The sequence below is a fragment of the Equus asinus genome, chromosome 30, assembly GCF_041296235.1.
Source record: "Equus asinus isolate D_3611 breed Donkey chromosome 30, EquAss-T2T_v2, whole genome shotgun sequence".
Taxonomy (NCBI): Eukaryota; Metazoa; Chordata; class Mammalia; order Perissodactyla; family Equidae; genus Equus; species Equus asinus.
The window spans coordinates 5452469-5472473 of NC_091819.1; the positions used below are offsets into that span (position 1 = coordinate 5452469).

General features: G+C 38.9%; 1 protein-coding gene and 1 pseudogene across 2 annotated transcripts in view; one reads left to right on the plus strand and one right to left on the minus strand.

The window, feature by feature from the left end:
• The window catches only part of F13B (coagulation factor XIII B chain), a 30816-nt gene extending 11632 nt beyond the window's left edge, over positions 1-19184 (minus strand). The window contains exons 1-8 of one of the 2 annotated variants that reach the window (XM_070501600.1): positions 18978-19183; positions 10033-10233; positions 8011-8196; positions 6850-7026; positions 6298-6474; positions 3529-3708; positions 3257-3442; positions 1973-2158 (exon numbers count right to left, since the gene is read on the minus strand). In XM_070501600.1, coding sequence (XP_070357701.1) covers positions 1973-2158; positions 3257-3442; positions 3529-3708; positions 6298-6474; positions 6850-7026; positions 8011-8196; positions 10033-10233; positions 18978-19041 — 1357 coding nt within the window. In that variant the 5' untranslated portion in view covers positions 19042-19183. Of the gene's footprint in view, positions 1-1972; positions 2159-3256; positions 3443-3528; positions 3709-6297; positions 6475-6849; positions 7027-8010; positions 8197-10032; positions 10234-18977 lie in introns of both variants that reach the window. The other variant, XM_014845308.3, reaches the window with a different exon arrangement.
• Positions 11941-14461, plus strand: LOC106833922 (ataxin-1-like; annotated as a pseudogene).
• Positions 19185-20005: the final 821 nt, after the last annotated feature.

A 20005-nucleotide genomic window follows, 5' to 3' on the forward strand; every position in this document is an offset into this window, starting at 1 on the left:
TTTGAATGAGAACAGCAACCTAAGAATGACTTAAAGGAGAGAAACCACAAAGGAGACAGTGAAAGAGCTTAAGACTTAAAACTTAAACTTATGTATACTAAAATCACTATAAATGAAAGGAAAAGTGATTGCAATATATTTGGTTGTCAAATGGATAATATAGTTTATACAGATGGGAGTATGGAAAAATGGTTAAACTATGAACAATCAGTTCACTGAAAAAAAAATCTGTGGCCACTAGAAAATTGAAAAGTGTCCAACTGATTAATACGTATATAAATCAAATTACAATAATTTTTATTGCTGAATTAACAAAATATAAATATTAAAATATTCAAGTTGGCAAAGGTGAAGAAAACCACTACTTTAATTCACTGGCGATAGGGTCACAAATCAGAATAAAATTTATGAAGACAATTTGGCAACTAACAGAAAAATAATTAAAATTCCAGATCTCTTTGATCCAGAAATTCCTCTTCAGAAAATCTGAACAAAATAAAATAAAATAAAACATGAAGTAAATATAATTAATTTAAAAAAATAAAAAGTAAATGTTGAAAACAGGACACATTCAAAAGAAAGTGGTTAATTAAATTATGGCATATCTGTATTATGGGATAGCACACAGCCATTAAAATATATAATGCATAAGTGTATCAAAACATGTTCATCATATATTTTAAGCAGAAAAAACAAGATACATAACCCTTTCATGATAGCATATATTTTGGGGAACGTGTGTGTGTGTAGAAAAAGGTTTAGGAGACCACTATTTAAGTCATTAACAGCCTTTGTTTCAGGCAAGGTTACTGATATTTTATGTTTTCTTCTGGTTGTTCTATATATTTATTCTTTTTTTGGTAAATAATAATAATCTGCTTTTGTAGTTTAAGAGGCTAATATTTTTAATCAAATGACTATTTTATTTTAACATATAGAAAGCTTGTCATGCCATTACCCATTTGTAAAAGTCACAACCTAGCAAGTTCATTGCAACTGTTGTGACGAGTTACATTACTTTTAAATGTAACTGACTAGCTAAGGTAAAAAAATGAGGCAAATCTACATGCTTGAAATGAGAGGGAGGTGAATATTATTTTCTTAAAGTATCTCAATTTATGTAATTATTTAGATAACTGCCTCAATTCTGTACTGGAAACATTACATTAATTATACCATGCTGTAAACCAAAATATATTTAAAGTAACTACAAATATGTTTTTATTTGTTTCAACAAGATATAACACAAGGTGTCCATTCAAATGAGGAAGAAGTGGCAAAGAAAGCTATTAACAATACGCTCTACCAAGAAAAGAACTGGATTGATTCTTCTTCTCTTCAAAGGACATTCTAAGGACAATACAAGCAGAGATGTTGAGGACTATAATAAGGGGAAATTTCAGTCAGGAGAAAGACAACACAAATGTGGTTAAAATGGTAAAGTTTTGTTGTTCATATTTTAACACAACCTTTTAAAAAGCAGTGAAGTGAGACCTAATACAGTCCTAGACTCTAAGATATTAGGGATTTTCTGCATATAGAAATGATACGGGAAAACACTTCAAAAAGTATTTATACAAAATCGTCATTTTCATGCTATCAAACATTATATGAAAATCACATAAAACACAAACACAATGGTAAAATAAATTCAACGTGTTCTGTTCCAAGAGGGAAAAATTCCAAGGATCTAACCTACAGCATGGAGACTATAGTTAACAATATTGTTTTGTATACTTGAAAGTTGCCAAGAGCGTAGATCTTAAATGCCCTCATCATAACAACAACAAAAATGGTAATTCTGTGAGATGAAGGATACATTAACTAACTTAATTGTGGTAATCATTTCACATTGTATATGTGCATCAAACCATCCCGTGTATACCTTACACTTACACAAATGTTATATGTCAGTTGTATCTTAATAAAGCTGGGAAAAAGTTTTTTAAATTCAATGTGTTTTCTATCTTACCTAAGCAAACAGGTGGGGGGGATGACCATTTTCCTTGCTCACAATGAGATGTTTTTTCTCCCCTCAATAGGTAATATTCATTGCATTTGTATTCCAGCGATGATCCTGTTGTGTAGTTTGCCGATAACCCATCAACAACAGCCCCGTTTATTACATCAGGTGGAGGCTTACAATTCTCATTATTTTCTAAGAAAAGAGGTTATTTTAAAATAAACATGAACTAATAACAACATAATCATATAATATATTTGCGGATACAATAGTACCTCAACACTTGCACAATGTAGTTTAGGAAAATTGATTTCTAAATTTACCAAAAATGGCAGAAATGTTATTCAACTCAAATATTTTTAAAATTTACCAAGCAAGACTAAACAGCAAATTTAGCCTAAGAACAAGTATGCATATTTTTCACTTTTCTTGCTTACGAAGAAATCATAATATAGATACCCTTAAAATGTATAAAAGGTAGACAGTGATTTTTAAGATAAAGATTATAGTCTACTGTCAAACTGTCCTTTGTCATTATCCTCTCTTATTTTTTTCCTTCTCATTCCTCTTCATTTCAGATCTCAGTCAATCCATGGATGAAAATTTCCATTTTTTCCTTTCTCCCTTTAGAGTCTTTCTTTGACTCTTCTAATTTTTCTAGTAACCTTGACAGCTTTTCTCTTATGCAATAAATATTCTTGGTAAATATGTTTGTGGAGATCTCTGCAGGATCTGGTCAAGAAACGAGAAGGATGACAAGAAGGGTAACACCAGGAGTAATAAAGTAGCCTGGTTGTGTTCTTCAGTAAAACAAAAGACCAAACACATGCTTCAGAAGGATGTAGGGCTCAGAATGCTCAGATGCAAAAGTAAGCTCAGGAGGACTGACCAAAGTCAGGAGCAGAGTGCTCCATCCTAACTGTGTGGGACATAAAGGGAGGGGAAGTGGATCATGGTCTTGGCCAGTCTCTAAATCCTACACACCATGATTTGTTTTCTCTAATGAAATGTGCTGTCATAAGCTCATAAGTCATGGCACCAAACAGGTCTTATGACAGTACCTAGAATTAACGTACACTAAGAAAATATGTTTTTAGTTTCCCAATTCTTTATATTGACTTAAATTCTACACTTGGCTCCACACACTCACAAAAAATAGCAGAGTAGATGCAGTATCAATATGCTTCTAACTTCTAAGCAAAGGTCTCTTGCTTTAAGTATGTGGATTAAACAAAGAGAATGGAAATTTTAAACAAGAAGCTAAGCTATTGATGTGAAATGTTGCATACAGACCAACACACTCAGGAGGAAGTGTCCATTTTCCACGTTTACAAGTTATTTCTTTTGATCCACGGAGATGATAGCCTCTTGCACATCCATAGGTCACTTTATCCCCATTGTAATAAATCTCAGAGGTTATGTTTGCTGCACCATTCTCGATGATGGGTGGTTCCTCACAGGCTATCTTCTCCTTTTCTTCTGAAAAGGGGCAATTTAGAGGAGAGACCACTTAGCTACTCATTCAGATTTCATTCTAGGGAAATCATATTTGAGGTGTTGCTCACCAATGCATTTTGGAGGTTCTGTCCATTTTCCGTTTTCACAGTGTATTTCTTCTGATCCCTGTATCTCAAAATTAAGTTTGCATTCTACACGAACTGTATCTCCATGACGATAAGTTGCTGAATGTGTCTGAATTTTGGAGTTTAGAGGCAGAGGTAGAGGAGGACATCGATTTCTTCTTCCTTTTGGGAAAGCATCAGCATATTTAGTCAGTCATATAACTACAAAAAATAATAGTTAACACTTAATAAGCACATTTGTTGCGCCAAGTGCCATAAGAAGTATGGCAGACAGACTCTAGGATCACCCCTTGATGCCCACCTCCTGATGTTCACTTCCTTGTGTCATATTCCTCCGCATGAGCAGGAACTGTGGTTTGCTTCCAAACAATAGAATACAACAAAGATGATGAAATGTATGTGGTTGTGTATACATGATCATGGAACATAATATGTTAGGACATTCTTGCTGAAAGACTCTCTCTCCTTGCTGATTTTGAAAAAAAATAAGTTGCCACATTGTGACCTTCCAAAAGGGGAGGGCCATAAGGCAAGGGGCAGAGGGCTGTCTCCAGCTGGCAGCCAGGAAGAAACTGGGACCCTCAGTTCAGCAGCCTGTCCAGTACTGAATGCTGCCAGCAACCACAATGAGTTTGGAGGCAGATTGTTCTCCAGTCAAGCCTCAGATGAGGCTGTGGTCCCATTTGACATCCTGATTGCAGCTTTGTTAGACATGGATGCAGAGGAGCCAGTTAAACTATGCCCAGAATCTGACCCACAGAAACTGTGAAATAACAAGTGTGTTGTTTTAAGCTGCTAAATTTGTGATAACAATGTTATGCACCAATACAAAATTTAAAAATCTAGTGTTTTACATTCATTATCTCCTTTAATCCTAAAATAACTTACGTAAGTGGGGTCTATCATGTCTCCACATCATAGATAAAGAAATTAAAATTTATGAAATAAATAAATTGTAAATAAGTGGCAGATCTGTTATTGAACCTGTATCTATCTGAATTAAACTCTTCTGTTCTTAACTGTTCTAAAATACTGACTGTATTAATTTCCTATCGCTGCTGTTACAAATTATCAAAATTTAGTGGTTTAAAATAGCACAAATTAATTCTTTTACAGTTCTGGAAGCCAAAAGGCCAGAATCGGTTTCACTGGACTAAAATCAAGGTGTCAGGAAAGCTGCATTCCTTCCGGACGCTTCAGTAGGGAATGAGCTTCTCTGCCTTTTCAAGTTTCTGGAAGAAACCTGCCTTCCTCGGTGCATGACCCCTTGCTTCTATTACTCCAACCCCCTGCTTCCATTGTCACATCTCCTACTTCTTCTGCACACAAATGTCCCTCTGCCTCCTTCTTATAAGGATGTTTGTGATTTTATTTAGGGCCCATATGCATGAGCTCAGATATTATTCCCACCTCAAGATCCTTAATTTAATCACGTCTGCAAAGTCTCTTTCGCCACGTATGGTCCAATATTCACTGGTTCCAGAGATTAGGATTTGTGTATCTTTTGGGATGAGTTAGGCATAATTCAGACTACTACACTGCCTATCCTACACCTAACGACTATTTGCTAGAGAAGAACGACAGGCGACTTGGCATGCTAATTTGGATGGGGGAAGTGTACAAAGGGCAGTAAGCAGGTCTGCCATTTCTTACTGAAATAACATGCTAGAGACAACTTGCTAACATCTTTCCTCTCTACTGGTAGACCAAGGCTGATAGGCACAACTGGAATTTTTTTAAATTAAAGTTATTTTTCAATGCATTTAAAAAATTATGATAGCTCTTGGCAATCCCATTGCACACCCCTGGTCAACTCCCTCTTTCCTTCCTCTTAGCTGCTGTTTCAAATCTTCACCACTCTCTTCCAAGTTCTACTTTCCTGTCTTTCTCCTGCCTGTCAATAACGACAGTATTTTCTGTATTACAGAGAAAATACAGGCTATCAAGCCCTTTACCTCGCTCCATCCCTCCCAATCCTCAAACTCCAACTAATCTTTTAAGGCTCAATTTAAATATTACCCATCACCTCCATAAAAGCTATCCCACACCATAACAAGCAAAATCTTTAATGTTTGTTCAAATACTTTATGCCTGGCTTCATTACGCCATTTGTCACATTGCATCAATTACCTTTTCATCTGTTTCGTCTGCTAGACCAGGACCTCCTTCCTATCACATTGTAGGTGTGATTAAATGACTATTGAATTGATGCCTTCCAGCAGGTAATCATCTCACCTGCTTGAACGCATCCAGTGATGCAAACTTAACCGTACCCAGGACAGTTTAGGATAGCTCTGACTAGATGACTTCATTTTTCATTTTCACGCTAGATAATATTCTGTTGCTTTCTCTGCTCTTTAATCCACCCTTTTGAAGACTATATTTTCACATCAGGAAATGTGTGGCCAAATAAGAAAGTACTCTCCCAAAGCTGCCTGCTTGGGATAATTGGATCTAGTAATTCCCAATAAGAAAAGTTACTCAATATAATAAGAGATGGGAAATTTATGAGATTTTTTTAAAAAGTTTAAAAGTTATATCCACTCTACAAGCTAATGTAAAACTTAAGATTTCTTCAGATAAAATGTATTAAAGATTGCTGAAAATAATACTGATTTAAAAGACATTTCTTTCAAAAAATAACACTCAGGACAAGTATCAGATATCATCAGAGACAATTTTTTTCATAGAAATTAGAGATGATTGAGACATGATATTTTATTTCCATGAGTGTGATATTTTTAAAATTACCTTCACATACAGGAGATTCTGGGTACCAACCAAAGTTATAGCATTGAATTAAATCAGATCCACTTAGATGATAATTTTCATGACAGAAAAACTGAACCACGTCTCCTTCTTCATAGGTTTGCTTTATAGGATGAAAATAACCATTTTCTATTAATCTCAAAGAAGAGCACTTTAATTCTAAAGATGAAAGAACAAATAAAAATAGAAAAAAGTGTTATCTTTCCTGCTGGCACAAAATTCACCTATTACTTACATGCCATATCTGGAATAGAAATTAGTAAATTTGTCATATTTTGATATCCATAACAAGAGCTTGATATTATTAAATATCATCAGGCTTATTTTAATTTAATTTCCCCAGCTGAAAGTAAGTTTTCTTATTTGAGAGCCTTAAATGATCAAAGCCTACTATTAACAAAATTAAAACCAGAAGCAAAAAACCCCCACCAGGTATGAAAAATGGAAAATAATTAGCATGACAATTTATATACACTTCTGTATGAGAGGAGGTTTTCAGAGGGAAAGCAGCCTGTCTTCAAAATGAGAACCTACTGGTACATTTTGGTGTGAGAGACCACCCATGTGTGTGACATTCCACCTCTTCCGTCTTCTGTCCTCCAGCAGTGTAGTAGCCAGGAGCGCATTCGTATTGTACTTTGTCCTCCACTTTGAATGTTTTCTGTGTTGTGGAATAATTTCCATGATGTAATTCGGGAGCCAAACATGTTTCTAAAAAAACAATAATAAATAATCATTTATTTTATGAACTTCATCACAAAGCCTAGAATATTAAAAAGAAATCTCAAAACATACTTTCACTGAATCTTGAGAATATCTGGCAGAATCAACCCTTGGCAAAATTGAAAAATAGTCAGTTTGTCCTTGCCTCTCTATTCCTTGCTTTCATACACCTTGTGTCCGAACTTCACCAGTTTTCCCTTCTTAAAGTTAATCTACTGTATTTGACCAAAGGCCACAACTCAACCGAAGGCTTGTGCCGTAACAATTTTTTGATTACGTGCCATCTGTGGATTTGTGTAATTTAGACGACTAACAACACACTAACAAAGTATGCACACTGTTCAAATTATTGGATTACTCTTAAGTATATCTAACAGACAAGATAAAATTAGTATTCATCATATATAAATTATATTTACAATATGAAATAAAGTGCATTATCTCAAATTCTTCTCTGATAAAAGAAGTAGTAATTTGTATATGTTGCTAGAAACAGGTTTATTAGGGTTCTTTCCTGGTTATTTGTGTGTGTGTGAGGAAGATTGGCCCTCAGCTAACATCTGTGCCAATCTTCCTCTATTTTATGTGGGACGCTGCCACAGTGTGGCTTGACAAGTGGTGCTATGTCCACGCCCAGGATCCGAACCTGTGAACCCCGGGCCACTGAAGTGGAGCATGCGAATTTAATCACTATGACACCGGGCTGGCCCCAAGGTTCTTTCCTTTTGTTCCACTCCAAGTCTTTATTTTTATTGGTAGAAAGTAGGAACTGCTGGAGTAGATGAGTTGTGGGAGTTGAGAACGCTTGGATTAAGGAAACACCTAGCATTAGAGAAAAACAATATAGCTTCTTGCATTTGTGGACATAATGAAAAATCAATTATATTAAATAAAAATGTCTATCACTATAAGAAAGGAATAGCCTCACAAGCCCTTCTCTTCAGATTTAGAAAATGATTCCTAAACACATACCTTGTTCCTGCCTACAGGTTGGTTGAGAAGACCATCCATCAGCGAGACATTGAACCACTTCTTCATCCTTCCCTCCCGTGGTTTTGTAGCCTGAAGTACAACCATACCGCATGCTCTCTTGAATTTTGTACAATAATTTTCCCTCAGAGATGTAACCATTTCTCAGGTCGGGCTTAGTGCATTTTTCTATGGGAGAGAAGTATTTCTTTGCTCAACTTGATGACATTAAAGTTTGTCTTTTACTAATTTGCAAAACTAAGGCAAAGTTTAATATTATTCTGGGAATTTTAAAGAGAGAGAGAAAAATCTTGACTTCACAATTGCTTGATTTATTATAATTTTAGAACTATCCTGCATGTTCTACATCAAATTTCTCTAAAAATTGATTCAATTTGACATTGGCATTTTTTGTATGTCACTAATTCAGTTCTTATAGTCATTCCTACCCCAGCCACATCTACCTTTAAGAAATACACCCTGAGGTTTTCTGCTAATAGTCATTAACTCCAAATAGAAGGAATTTCTTCTTATTATTTTTAAGTCCACTGTGTTTGATAATTTTTAACATCCTATGACAAAAGCACATACTTACCCTATGGATCTTTAAACAATTCTGCAGATATCTTAATATGAAAACTTTGCTTATTTTTTTCAGCAAATGATCTACCTGCACAGCCAGACTCCATAGTCAGTCCATGTAGACTGTGACTGAATCACAGACACGTTACTCAAAATCTTTGAGTTTATAGAGTTATTTTTTAGTACATACTTGCAACAGTGATGTGTTAGGTAAGAAATTTACCTTAACATTGTATAGAGTTCAGTCATTTTTAAAGCCCTATTTTGAGACCCCTATAACAAATCAATTCAGAAAGGTTAAGAAACTTGTCCAACGTTAGTAATAGTCTAAATATATTTAGTGCTTGCTGTGTGGCAAGCACTTTATAAGGATTATCTCATTGAAGCAGCAGTGTCACCATTTTACACATAGGAAACTCGGGCTCAGAATATTGAAGTCACTTTCCAGTGGTGCAGCAGGACTCCCAGGCAGGAAGGCTGACTGCAGAGGTTGTATTTTAACCATGACTCTACAACATTAAACCTGAGTTGTCCTCTTCTGGCTCAATTTCAATGCTCTTAACTCTAATCTAAAAGAGTTAATAAATCTAAGATGTTCATTAAGATGTTAATTTATTCATATGCTGTAGTTATGAATTTAATCTAGTTATGAATGATATTTATTTCTTAGAGTTAGTCTATGGTCTGTGTTAATACTCAAAGTGCAATGCTTACATTTATGGTCTGTCCTCAGTCATGGAAGGGATAACCATCCCAAATGGATATGTTTACTAGATATGTCAACCACCATACCCACTTGCTCTTCTAAATGAAATTGACTCAACCAAAGCCCCTTACTCTGCAATACAGAGCTTAGGGAATTCTTTGCTCAAGAGAGGTCGCCTGACCCAATGGAAGCCAATTGATAGTTTGACTATGGTGTAGCCTGACATGAAATAATGAGATGAACCAATCAGATTTCCTTTCCACAAATTTGAACTCAAAATTCTGAAAAACACATTTTTCAATGGATATTATGAGAGATGAAGTTGGCACACAAAGGAAGGATGAGTCTTTCAAATGATAAAACCCTAGAGTGACAATCTTATTCTTGCTAAGGCCAATGTCAAGTATGCACAATTATCTGTGTAAGTTCCTCATTCCTTAAAATAACTCAGTTGTGTCTCTGTTCCTTGCAATATGAAAATAGCAATTTCAATAATTATCCTTATTCTCTTCACAGGGTATTATTGAAAGCAAATAAAGAAAACAACATTTTAATGAGAAACATTATATACAGAATTTTAGGATATGCCTTCGTTTTGTAAAAAAGACAGAGGGCCAGTAATTTTATTCTTATCTACCAGAAGGTTTAACCACCTGCCATATTTTGTTGAACCCTAGTTTACAAACGAATCTCCTGGAATATCATAAACATCAAGTTGACACATCCCACTGACTTACTGAAGCACCGTGGTGCTGGAGACCAGCCTTCCGAAGTGCATGTGCTTTTCCCTTCTTGCTTTCCACTTTCAGTTGTATAACCAGCCAGGCAGTAGAATGGCAATTTTTTGTCTATGCTCATCGGGAAGTAAAAATTTTTAAAAGTATAGTAATATTGGGCAATCCTTCCATTTTCCACATTAGGAAGACCACAGGATTTCTCTGAAATGAGGAAATATCGAGCTGAAACCTGAAAAACATATCTAAACCATTAAATTTGTGATCAAGCAACAAGACATTTTTAAAATGAAGTCTTTGCAGACACTTTACCTAGTGATTTTTTGGGGGGCTGGGGGGTTGGTGAGGAAGATTGGTCCTGAGCTAACATCTGTTGCTAATCTTCCTATTTTTTTTTCTCCCCAAAGCCCCAGTACATAGTTGTATATCCTAGTGGTAGGTCATTCTAGCTCTTCTATGTGGGATGCTGCCACAGCATGGCCTGATGAGCAGTGTGTAGGTCCACACCCAGGATCCAAACCGGTGAACCCCAGACCACTGAAATGGAGCACACGAACTTAACCACTTGGCCACTGGGCTGGCCCTAGTATTTATTTTCATTATCTAAATTTTTAAAGTACTTTTGTGACAGTCCTTTTCAATCAGAATTAATCTGTTAGCAATCCCAACACTCAACAGTCAGAATACAACTGGTCAGGCCACTTCCTCAGGGAAGCTTTCCCTAACCTTGTCAGACAGCACTTTCTCATAGAAATATATAATGCAAGCCACATATGTAATTTTAAGATTTCTAGTAGCCACCTTAACAAAAGGAAGAAAGCTAATTCTAATAATAGGTTTTATTTGACCCAACATAATAAAATTATTTTACATTCTTTTTTTCTCACTAAGTCTGAAATCCAGTGTGTATTTACAGCTACAGTACACCCCAATTTTACTAGTCATATTTCAATAGCCATATGTGGCTAGCGGCCACCATATCGGACCACAGAGTTCTAGAATAAATGAGGTTCTCCTTAAGATCTGCAAACCTACAAAATTTTGAAATAAGTGACTTTTCTTTAAGAAAAAGACATACAACCCATTAAAAATAAATAAAAGACTTGAGAAAGAACTTTATAAAACAGGATATTCAAATGGTCAAAGATCTAGTAAAAAGTACTCAGCTTTAATAATCATCAGGGAAACACAAAGTAGACCACCATGACATAGTACACATGGCCACACACAGCCACTGCAGGCACTGAAATGGAGAAGACAGACTGCCTCAGTGATCAGTGAGGATGTGGAGAACATGGGACTCTCACACTACTGCAAGTGAGAGAATAAATTGGCACAACCTCTTATGAGAAAATAGTTTGGCTGTGTTTTTTAAAGCAGAATACATACATATATATTTAAAAAAAACATATGTATGTGCAGCCAAGGACATGTTATAGAATGTTCCTGGCAGTACTATTCATGTAGTCCCAAACTGGAAACAATCCAAATGCCCATCAATGGCAGAAGACAAACACATTTTAGACTCCACATACATCAGAATATTATACAGCAACCAAAATGCTGAATGCTGAATCTCACAAATAGATCACTGAGTGAAAGAAGCCATTACAACATGAGTAAATATGGTATGTACTTACATAATTTTTCATTGAGATATAATTGACATATAAACTCATATTAGTTTCAGATGTATAACATAATGATCCGAAATTTGTGTATACTATGAAATGATCACTACAATAAGTCTAGTTAACATCTATCACTGCACACAGTTACAATTTTTTTTCTTGTGATGAGAACTTTTAAGCTCTACTCTATTAGCCATTTTCAAATATAAAATATGGTGTTGTTAACTATAGTCACCGTGCTGTACACCCCCATGACTTACTCATTTTACAACTGAAAGTTTGTATCTTTTGACCACTTTCACTCATATTGCCCACCTCCCAACCCCCATCTACGGGTGCCCAGACTGAGGGACTGGTGGGTGTGGGGAAGTTCTTGCAGCCGTGGCTGGCATTGGCCATGGCTCCAGGGAGGAACCCGAGGCGTGCTGTGAGATGGGCCAGCTCCCAAATCAGCTGGGAGGACACTCCTTCTTGCTACAGCTGTTCAGAAGCATCACTAGAAGCTCAGAGGTGGGTGCCCCAGCCAGCAGCAGAGAGGGGTGCAAGGGAGCCACAAAGAGGCCTCTTCTGATACCTCAAGGAGCAAGCTGACCCCTTCCAGTCTCCAGGAACACCACAAAGCAGTATGAAACCCATTCAAGAGAGGAGTCAGGAATGCGTTCCACCAAAGAAACAAGACCTCTCTGTGACCAGCGAAGATATGGGAAGAACTACCAGCTGCTCAACTAACAGACACCCTCCAGTGATGCCTGTCAATGGTCCTAAGGGGTTATGGTGGCCAGAGTCAGCCTGGGGGGGTGATCAAGCTGAAGTCATCACTGGTCTGAAAAGTAGACCAGTATGGCATGCTGTTTAAAGTGGCTGTGCCACCTGCCACCTTCTCCTCAATTGGCCTCCCATTGTGGTGAACAGGAGCCCCTTGCCCCCCCAAGTTTAAGGTATCATCTTCACTGATTCAACACCCAGGAATCCACTAACCCCCAATCCACTATGCTCAGCTCCCATCCACCTCACTTCAGTTTATCAGGTCTCCTTATAGCTTCCCTATGCTGTGCCACCTAATTTCCTACCAAGTCCCCTCCTTTCTCCTTCTGCCAATATCACCACCTCTCACCTTCCACATTGTGCCATATGTCTCTTTCCTGGCAGAAGAAGCCACTCCTTCCCCCAGACTTCATCCCCAGCCCATCCATTCAACAAAGCCCTCTGTGCTACCTCCCCATCTGGACAGTTGCCACATCACTCAAGTACTCTGCCACTGGACCTCACTCCAGGCTGGATGCCCATTTATTATCAAATGTCCAGGCTACCTGCTGGGTGCCTCTTGCATGAAACTCCTCCAGCAGGTGCCAGCATAGCGCTTAACCTTCAGGAGAGCCTGTCTGCTGTGGGTGGAGACAGCAAAAGTGAAATTTAGTACAAATGGGAAAGTAAAACCCTCGACTCCCTCAACAGCAAGAGCCAAGGCCAGGGACTGGTGCCAGAGGTAGAACGTGTGGCAAATGGACACTTGTTCTCAAGGTCTCAGACTGCACTGGTGGCAGTGGTGCCAGCACACTGAGGGACCCTAGATGCCAAGCTCATGGTATAGCGGGTGGTTGGTGCATTAGCTTCTCAGAAGTATCCTGTGGTGGCAGCTCAGAGGAAGGATGAGCCCAGACCCCTCAACCTGTCCCATCAAACACCTGAACATCAGGGTGAGGGGCGAGGGCCCGCCAGGAGCCCAGCAGAGATGGCCGGGAAAATAAGGCCCAGGAGTTCTATCCCCAGTCTCATCAGGAACTGTTAAAACATAGACCTTTGCCCAAAGCAATGGTGGTAGCTGCTGGCAGCCTGGTGCCCACTGCAATTGACCCAGGCCTGCTGCCCATGGGTTCAGAGATCCTGACGGCACCAAGTTTAGACATGCAGGTCAGAGCCACCTTCCCAGACATGAAGCCAACACCAATGCTCCATTACCTCTTCCCACTTACCCTCCCATTTCATGAAAGGCACCATGATCCAGCTGGCTAAGGGGGAGCTGAAGTGGGTGGAGGACCTCCAGACACAGGATACTGTGTGTAGTGGTGAAGTAAGCGGGGGGCTGAAGATTGACTCTAGTACTATCATGGACACTCAGAGAGCCAGTGGCCTGGATTTGTCATGCTGCATTTTGTAGCTGGTGAGCAGCAGAACAAAGTGAGCATCGAGGTGCCCCCTGAGCACCCCTTCTTTATAGATGGCCAGGGTTGGTCCTCCTACAGCCCTGGGCAGACTGGGCAGGAGACAGCCGTTCTCTCTGCTGTGCCATTGATTACAGGAGGAGATGTCTGAATCTTTATCACTTTGCAGAGCTTGAACAGTAACCCAGTTTCTCAGGCCAGCTGTACTCCTAGGCCAGCTGAACTTCCACCTTAAAAAAGGGCTGAGGGGATAGTCTTGGGATCCAGAGAACCATGTGACTGTGAAGGGAAAAAGCCAGCCATCAGGCAGGGGTTCCTGAATGGTATGGTCCTCCTAGCTAGACCCTGGTACTCAGGACTGCTGGCCAGACCCAAGCTTCCAAAGATACAGCATGCAAGAGAGGAGGCATGGGCTGCACTGTTCTGTCCCTCCTTCATTCCACGGGAGGTAAAGTTGCCCATGGAAGGGTGTTCCAATGCAGGAAAATGAACCTCTTTCCCAGACCCAGACTGAGGCTTTACCCCAGAGCTGTGCCTTGCCTTGAGCAGGCAGAGGACTTTTACATGTCAAACAGGGAATGGCTTTTTTGGCAGTAAGATTTGGGGTGGGGGAAAAGTCATGGAAGCAACTTCCCTATATTTCTCCTTACCCCACAGCATGCTTTCAGGACAGCCCCAGATGGTGCTGTGATGGGAAGCAGAAGGCCTGGGCCAGAGAAGGAAGAGGGAACATGCAGGACAAGACAAATTCCGAACATCTGGGCCTCCCTGTTCCCTCCTTCCCATCCCTGGCTTCTGTAAGGGGAAGGTCAGGCTTTGGGAGCAGCCTGAAGAGGGGGGGAGCAAAGAAAGAGACCAAAATGATGATTCACAGCTTATAGTAGCAGTTCAACTGACTGAAGTTTTCTTTCCTTGCTTTTTTGTGGTGGGAGGTCAGGCGGCCCATGATTGGAAATAAGAGGCTTCCTGCCCATAACTCTTCTTCTGGCAGCTGTGCACTTGAAAGGGTAACTTTGTTCCAGATGTCTATGGCTGGGTTCTTGGGGACTGAGGGCTCATCACAGGACTCTCCTTCAGCCCCTTCCATTTCTCCTAACTATTCTTCCTCATGGTTTCTGGAACCAAGAAAGAAAGAAGCCCCTCCAGGGTTCAGAGTGAAGCCCTTGGCTGAGACCCAGTTGGGGAATTTTGGGAGAAAGACCTGTTGGCCAGATTGACTGGGCTCCAGGCAGGGCTTCTGGAAAGTTAGCTGACCTAACAAATCTCCTCCTAGTTAGCACGCCAGACCCTCTTGGAAATTGTACTGAATCTCTTCTCCTCTTTCCTCCTTCTTCCTTCCTCTTTCTTTTCCTCTTTCTCCTTTTCCTTCCTCTTCTTCTTTTCATCCTTCTTCTCCTTCTTTTTTTTCATTTTCACTCAAACACTCAATAACTTCATTTGCCTTTGGTTGGCTTCTGCAGAGGGGAGGGGCGCGAGGGGCTTCACATGTTCTCTGGTGGATCTCAAAGGCAATGACCAAAATTGTGGCCAAACCCAAAGGACTTCACAGTCTGGAGGCTGCAGTCAGTAGATCCAGGCGAGGGCTGCAGTGTTCCTCAGGCCTGCACCTTGGACCCAGCACCAGGAGACAGGCATACTGGGAGGAGGCTCTGAACCTCTGGCTCTCATACTCACCCATGTTGGATGCCTGCGTGTTCTGCCCAGTCTTCTTCTGATTCATAAGGTCCTTGTCTACTTGCCACTTGGTGAGGATGAAAAGGAGGATACCATAGGGAAACCCCATGGCCCAGCTAGTCCAACATCTTCCATGGAGTTCTAGCCCTGCTTTCTGGCAATGTAGCCAGCTCAGGGGATAGGGGCTCAGGCTTCTCCTGCACTCTGGGGAGCTGCAGCTTGGCAGTGCCCGGATCCTGTTCTGAGAAGCCTTCTTAGCTGTGGCTCCTGAGAGAACCCTCTGAAAACCACTTCTATGAGCCTATCACGATGGTGCCAGTAATCCATTGTAACAGAGGTTGGAAGGACTCAAGAGTTTAGCAGCCTAGAGGTGACACTGAGGAGGCTTTTGAGGCACTGTTAATGCTCTGTATATTGATCTGCTTGCCATAAAATTCTGTAAACATTTACAGAAGAATATCATATGATTTTTTGCATTTTTCTCTATATATTATGCTCCAAGTAAAACATTTATATTTTAAAAATATATCCTTATGTTGGAGATCTTAAAATTACATAAATACCAAAAAGAAAGGAACTCTTGACCAGCTCCTCTGGATTGTTTTGGGAGGAAGCATCAGGTGTGGCTGGGAGAAGACCTGCACCAGTGGGATGACTCTGCCTTCGAGGCTTTAAGTAATTACAGTCTGCCCATTGTTACCACGAGATTCAAAAGGACAGCAGTGCCAGCACAGGGTGAAGAGAAATGGGCAAGGAATCATGAGTAACGTAAAATTTCCAGAGTCTGCTGGAGGGGAGGAGCAGAAAACAACATGTACAGGAGAGTCCCCATCCCCTGAGAATTCTCACCATCTTCCATTCACATACCATCAGGGATTTAGAAGGGAAAGACTTTTCAAAAAGAGCGGTGCTATGATGAATACACATGGAGGTTCCATGAGGGGCAGCAAACGGGTGCTGAATCGTACTTTGCGGCTTCAAAGACTCTTTCCTGGGGCTTGTCCCTCCTTCACCAGGAGAGGCAACATTACCTGTCCACGTAGCTGATATGACTCAGGGAACATGAATTCATGAGAAAAAAGTAATGAAAAATGTGAGGAGCTCAATCACAATAAAAGAAAGTCATTGAAATGAACAATCATTACTACATGGAGCACAATTAGTGAAACAGGTCGATGGAGAGCTTAAAATTTGCATGATGAATAGCCTTAAACAGATATGGGAAGATACTGGTAATATAGAGCATGAATAAATGGCCATAAAGAAGAACTGAGTAGAAATAGTGAGTATGGAAAAATAGTACAAGATATAAATAACCCTTTAAATGTGGAAAATAGTAGAATGGTTATAGTGAAAAACTAATTGGTATACTAGATATAAAATTTTAAAATTCCAACTTTATGACATTAGGGCCTTCATGTTGTACAATTACAAAAGCACCATTCACACTGTGTGATTTTGAGATTGAGGGGAGAAGCAGAAACCAAAAGGCAAAAGTTGATGAAATTGATTGTGTCGAAATGAAGGATTTCTTTCAGTGAAAAGCATTGTTTACAAAACACAGAACACTTTGGAAGAAGGAATTTGAAATGTTGAACATCAACAAGAAGTTAAAATCTATACTCTACAAAGAGCTCCCACAAATCAGCTATAAAAAGGCATAAACCAAGAAAAATGCTAATCAGTTATAAACCAGGAAATCAAGGAAAAGAACTGACCCAACAATTCCACATGTGGGTACATACAGGTCAAAGAAATTCACAGAGAAACAAGGTGATTATGGGACAGCATTCATTTCAGAGTTATTTGTGGTTAGGAGGAAATTAGAGGTAACTCTATGTCCAGCTGTAGGAGGGAGAATACATGAAATATATGAAACCCTATGAAGCAGCTAGCAACAAAACAGATTCAGTCAATGGAAATATATTTAAACAGTAGCAAGTAAAATAAAACAATGAGATAAAATCTATGGTAAGCTTTCATTTTTATGAATGTAAAACACATACAAAAAACAAGACAGTTTACAAAGTTACTTACATAGTTAAAATACATATAAACACATTAGAGTGGGTCCCAGTTTGGTGGTAGGGGGAATGGAATCCAGGCTCAGAGATAAAAGGGAAGAATGTATCAATAAAGTGAAAGTGACACCTTTCATAAGCCAATGATGATCGCATGCTATGAAATGAGAAGTGTGATTAACCCAATCCTTGCCCCTCACGTTCCCGATGGGGGTGGGGAAAGCACGGGGATAGGAGATCCTGGTCCCTGTCTTCAAGCAATGTACATTTTTTTGTTTATGTGAAGTAAGATTATAATCAAATAATAATTAGAAAATTAACTAGAATATTGCAATGTCTTCATGGGATAGAAAATAGACAATTATATTAGCTGGTTTTCCCGATTTAGACAGAAAGGCAAAACCAAAAGAAACTATTGACACAAAAATTATCTTATTGTAGAGTTAAATGTGTCAAGGAAGATGAACAGTCTTTATTTCACTTTCATAATTTTAATTGCAGACCCTTTTTTGGTAGCAAATTTGTAGTAAACTATTCAACTAAAAGGCAACAATAATCCACAGGATGTTTTATTTCCCCAAATCCCCTAAGGTGTTTATTCTAGAAAAGCCTTATTGCTGTGATTTCCTACTTTGTATATTCATTCCTGCTGACCCTTAATGACCTGCCTGGTTTCTGATCCCTACAGCCTAATAACACTGATGATAGTCCCTAAATAATCCACACTAGTTCACTGCCCCCCTCACTCTCACATTCATCTCGTCCCTAGGCAGCCTGGTCACTGAGATTTCTAACAGTCAGGGAGTGCACAGGTATTGTTTGTCTGGGCAGTCGTGATTTACACCTGTTCTCTCACATAATTACTCAGAGAGCCCCCTTCACTCTCAAAAGTGTCTTTGTTTGCATAATCAATTCTATGGTCCTCCTACTAATCATTACCTAATGACTTCAACCAATGAATAAATCACTAGGATAAAAATCAGTGTTGAGAGTCAAAAATCTTGTTGATGATTTTTGGTTACCTTTTTTCAAATTTCCCACATTAAGCTCACTCCATCAAGAGAGAATTAAACTTGCACAAGCTTTGTCAGTGTTAGGAATGGATTCTAGCATGAAATTAGGATTGAGGTTAATACATCACTTCTAAGTAGCAATGCTATTAGCCTGAAAGCCCTTTAGAGTATTTAGATCATGGTCTCTTATTCTCCAAAACCTATCAATACAAAGTGTTTTTTAACTTGTTTGGTTTTTCTAAGTTATGTTACTATAAGAATAGTTTACTAATTTTACCTAAAGGGAAAAGTCTGTCTAAATATTATAACAAATTATATTTACAAGTGTGTTTCACATAAAATTGACATGCCAAAATGAAAGAGCATATTAAAACCTCAAGATAAATCCATGTTAGAATTTCCCTTCACGTTTTTTAGAGAATAAATACTATCAAGAATTAATTTTACCTTCTGCATAGAGTTCTCCTGAGATGATCAATAAGATGATAAACACCAAGTCTTTCGACCTCATCTTCAATGGTGTGCTGAATAAAGATTTTAACAATTCTAAACCAGTAGAAACTCCTCATTAAGTACACAATACTTCTCGGGAAGAAAAAAGTTAATTATTTACAACATCTGTCTAAGTCCCTTTGCACAAGCCTTATATTTCATTTAAAATATTTTTTAATAATAGTAAAATAACACAACCATGTTCATGTACAATACATTTCACGCCAGAGTCCAATAAGAACATGATAACCAATAAGAGCCACAATAGCAACAGCATAAATAATTAACTCAGACCGCATGAAAAATGGTAAATTTTCACGAATTCCCAGTTGTAAGTCCATAGAGTAAAGTTCACTTGTAGCCATTGATTTCTTTACCACCGTTGACCAAATAAAGAGATGAACTTAGGAACATGAGGTCATGAATACCTAGTGTTAAAATAGAGTGTTGTCTGGATAGCACTGCTGAAAGAGAAAAGTGACCTTAACTGTTTCAAGCAATGAAACGATGATATTATTGACAGTCGTGTCTAACGTTTAAAGAGTGTATTCTGTGGCGGGTGACGAGATGGGTGCTGTGCTGTGTTATCATTCATTTATGAGAAATGCTGTGAGTGTTCTTCAGGTACCAGGTCGTGATCTGTTATTGGGCACATAGCAGTGAAAAAATAGATTAAAACTACTGCCCCCATGGAGTTCACTTTCTAATGGGTTTTAATTTAAACTATAAAATGATATGTGATGTAGGAGCTATTACTATTTCAATTTTGCGACTTTTTTTATAAAATACAACATATTAAGAGAAAAGTTCACACACCATAATTTCACAGACCAATGGATTCTCACAAACTGAGCACATCCATGAAACCAGAACCCAGAACAAGAAACAGACTGTACCAGCACCCCAGAATTTCCTTCAAGTCACTGCTTACGCCCACTCTCAATGTTAAACACTATCTTCACTTCTAAAAGCTTGGTTTTGCT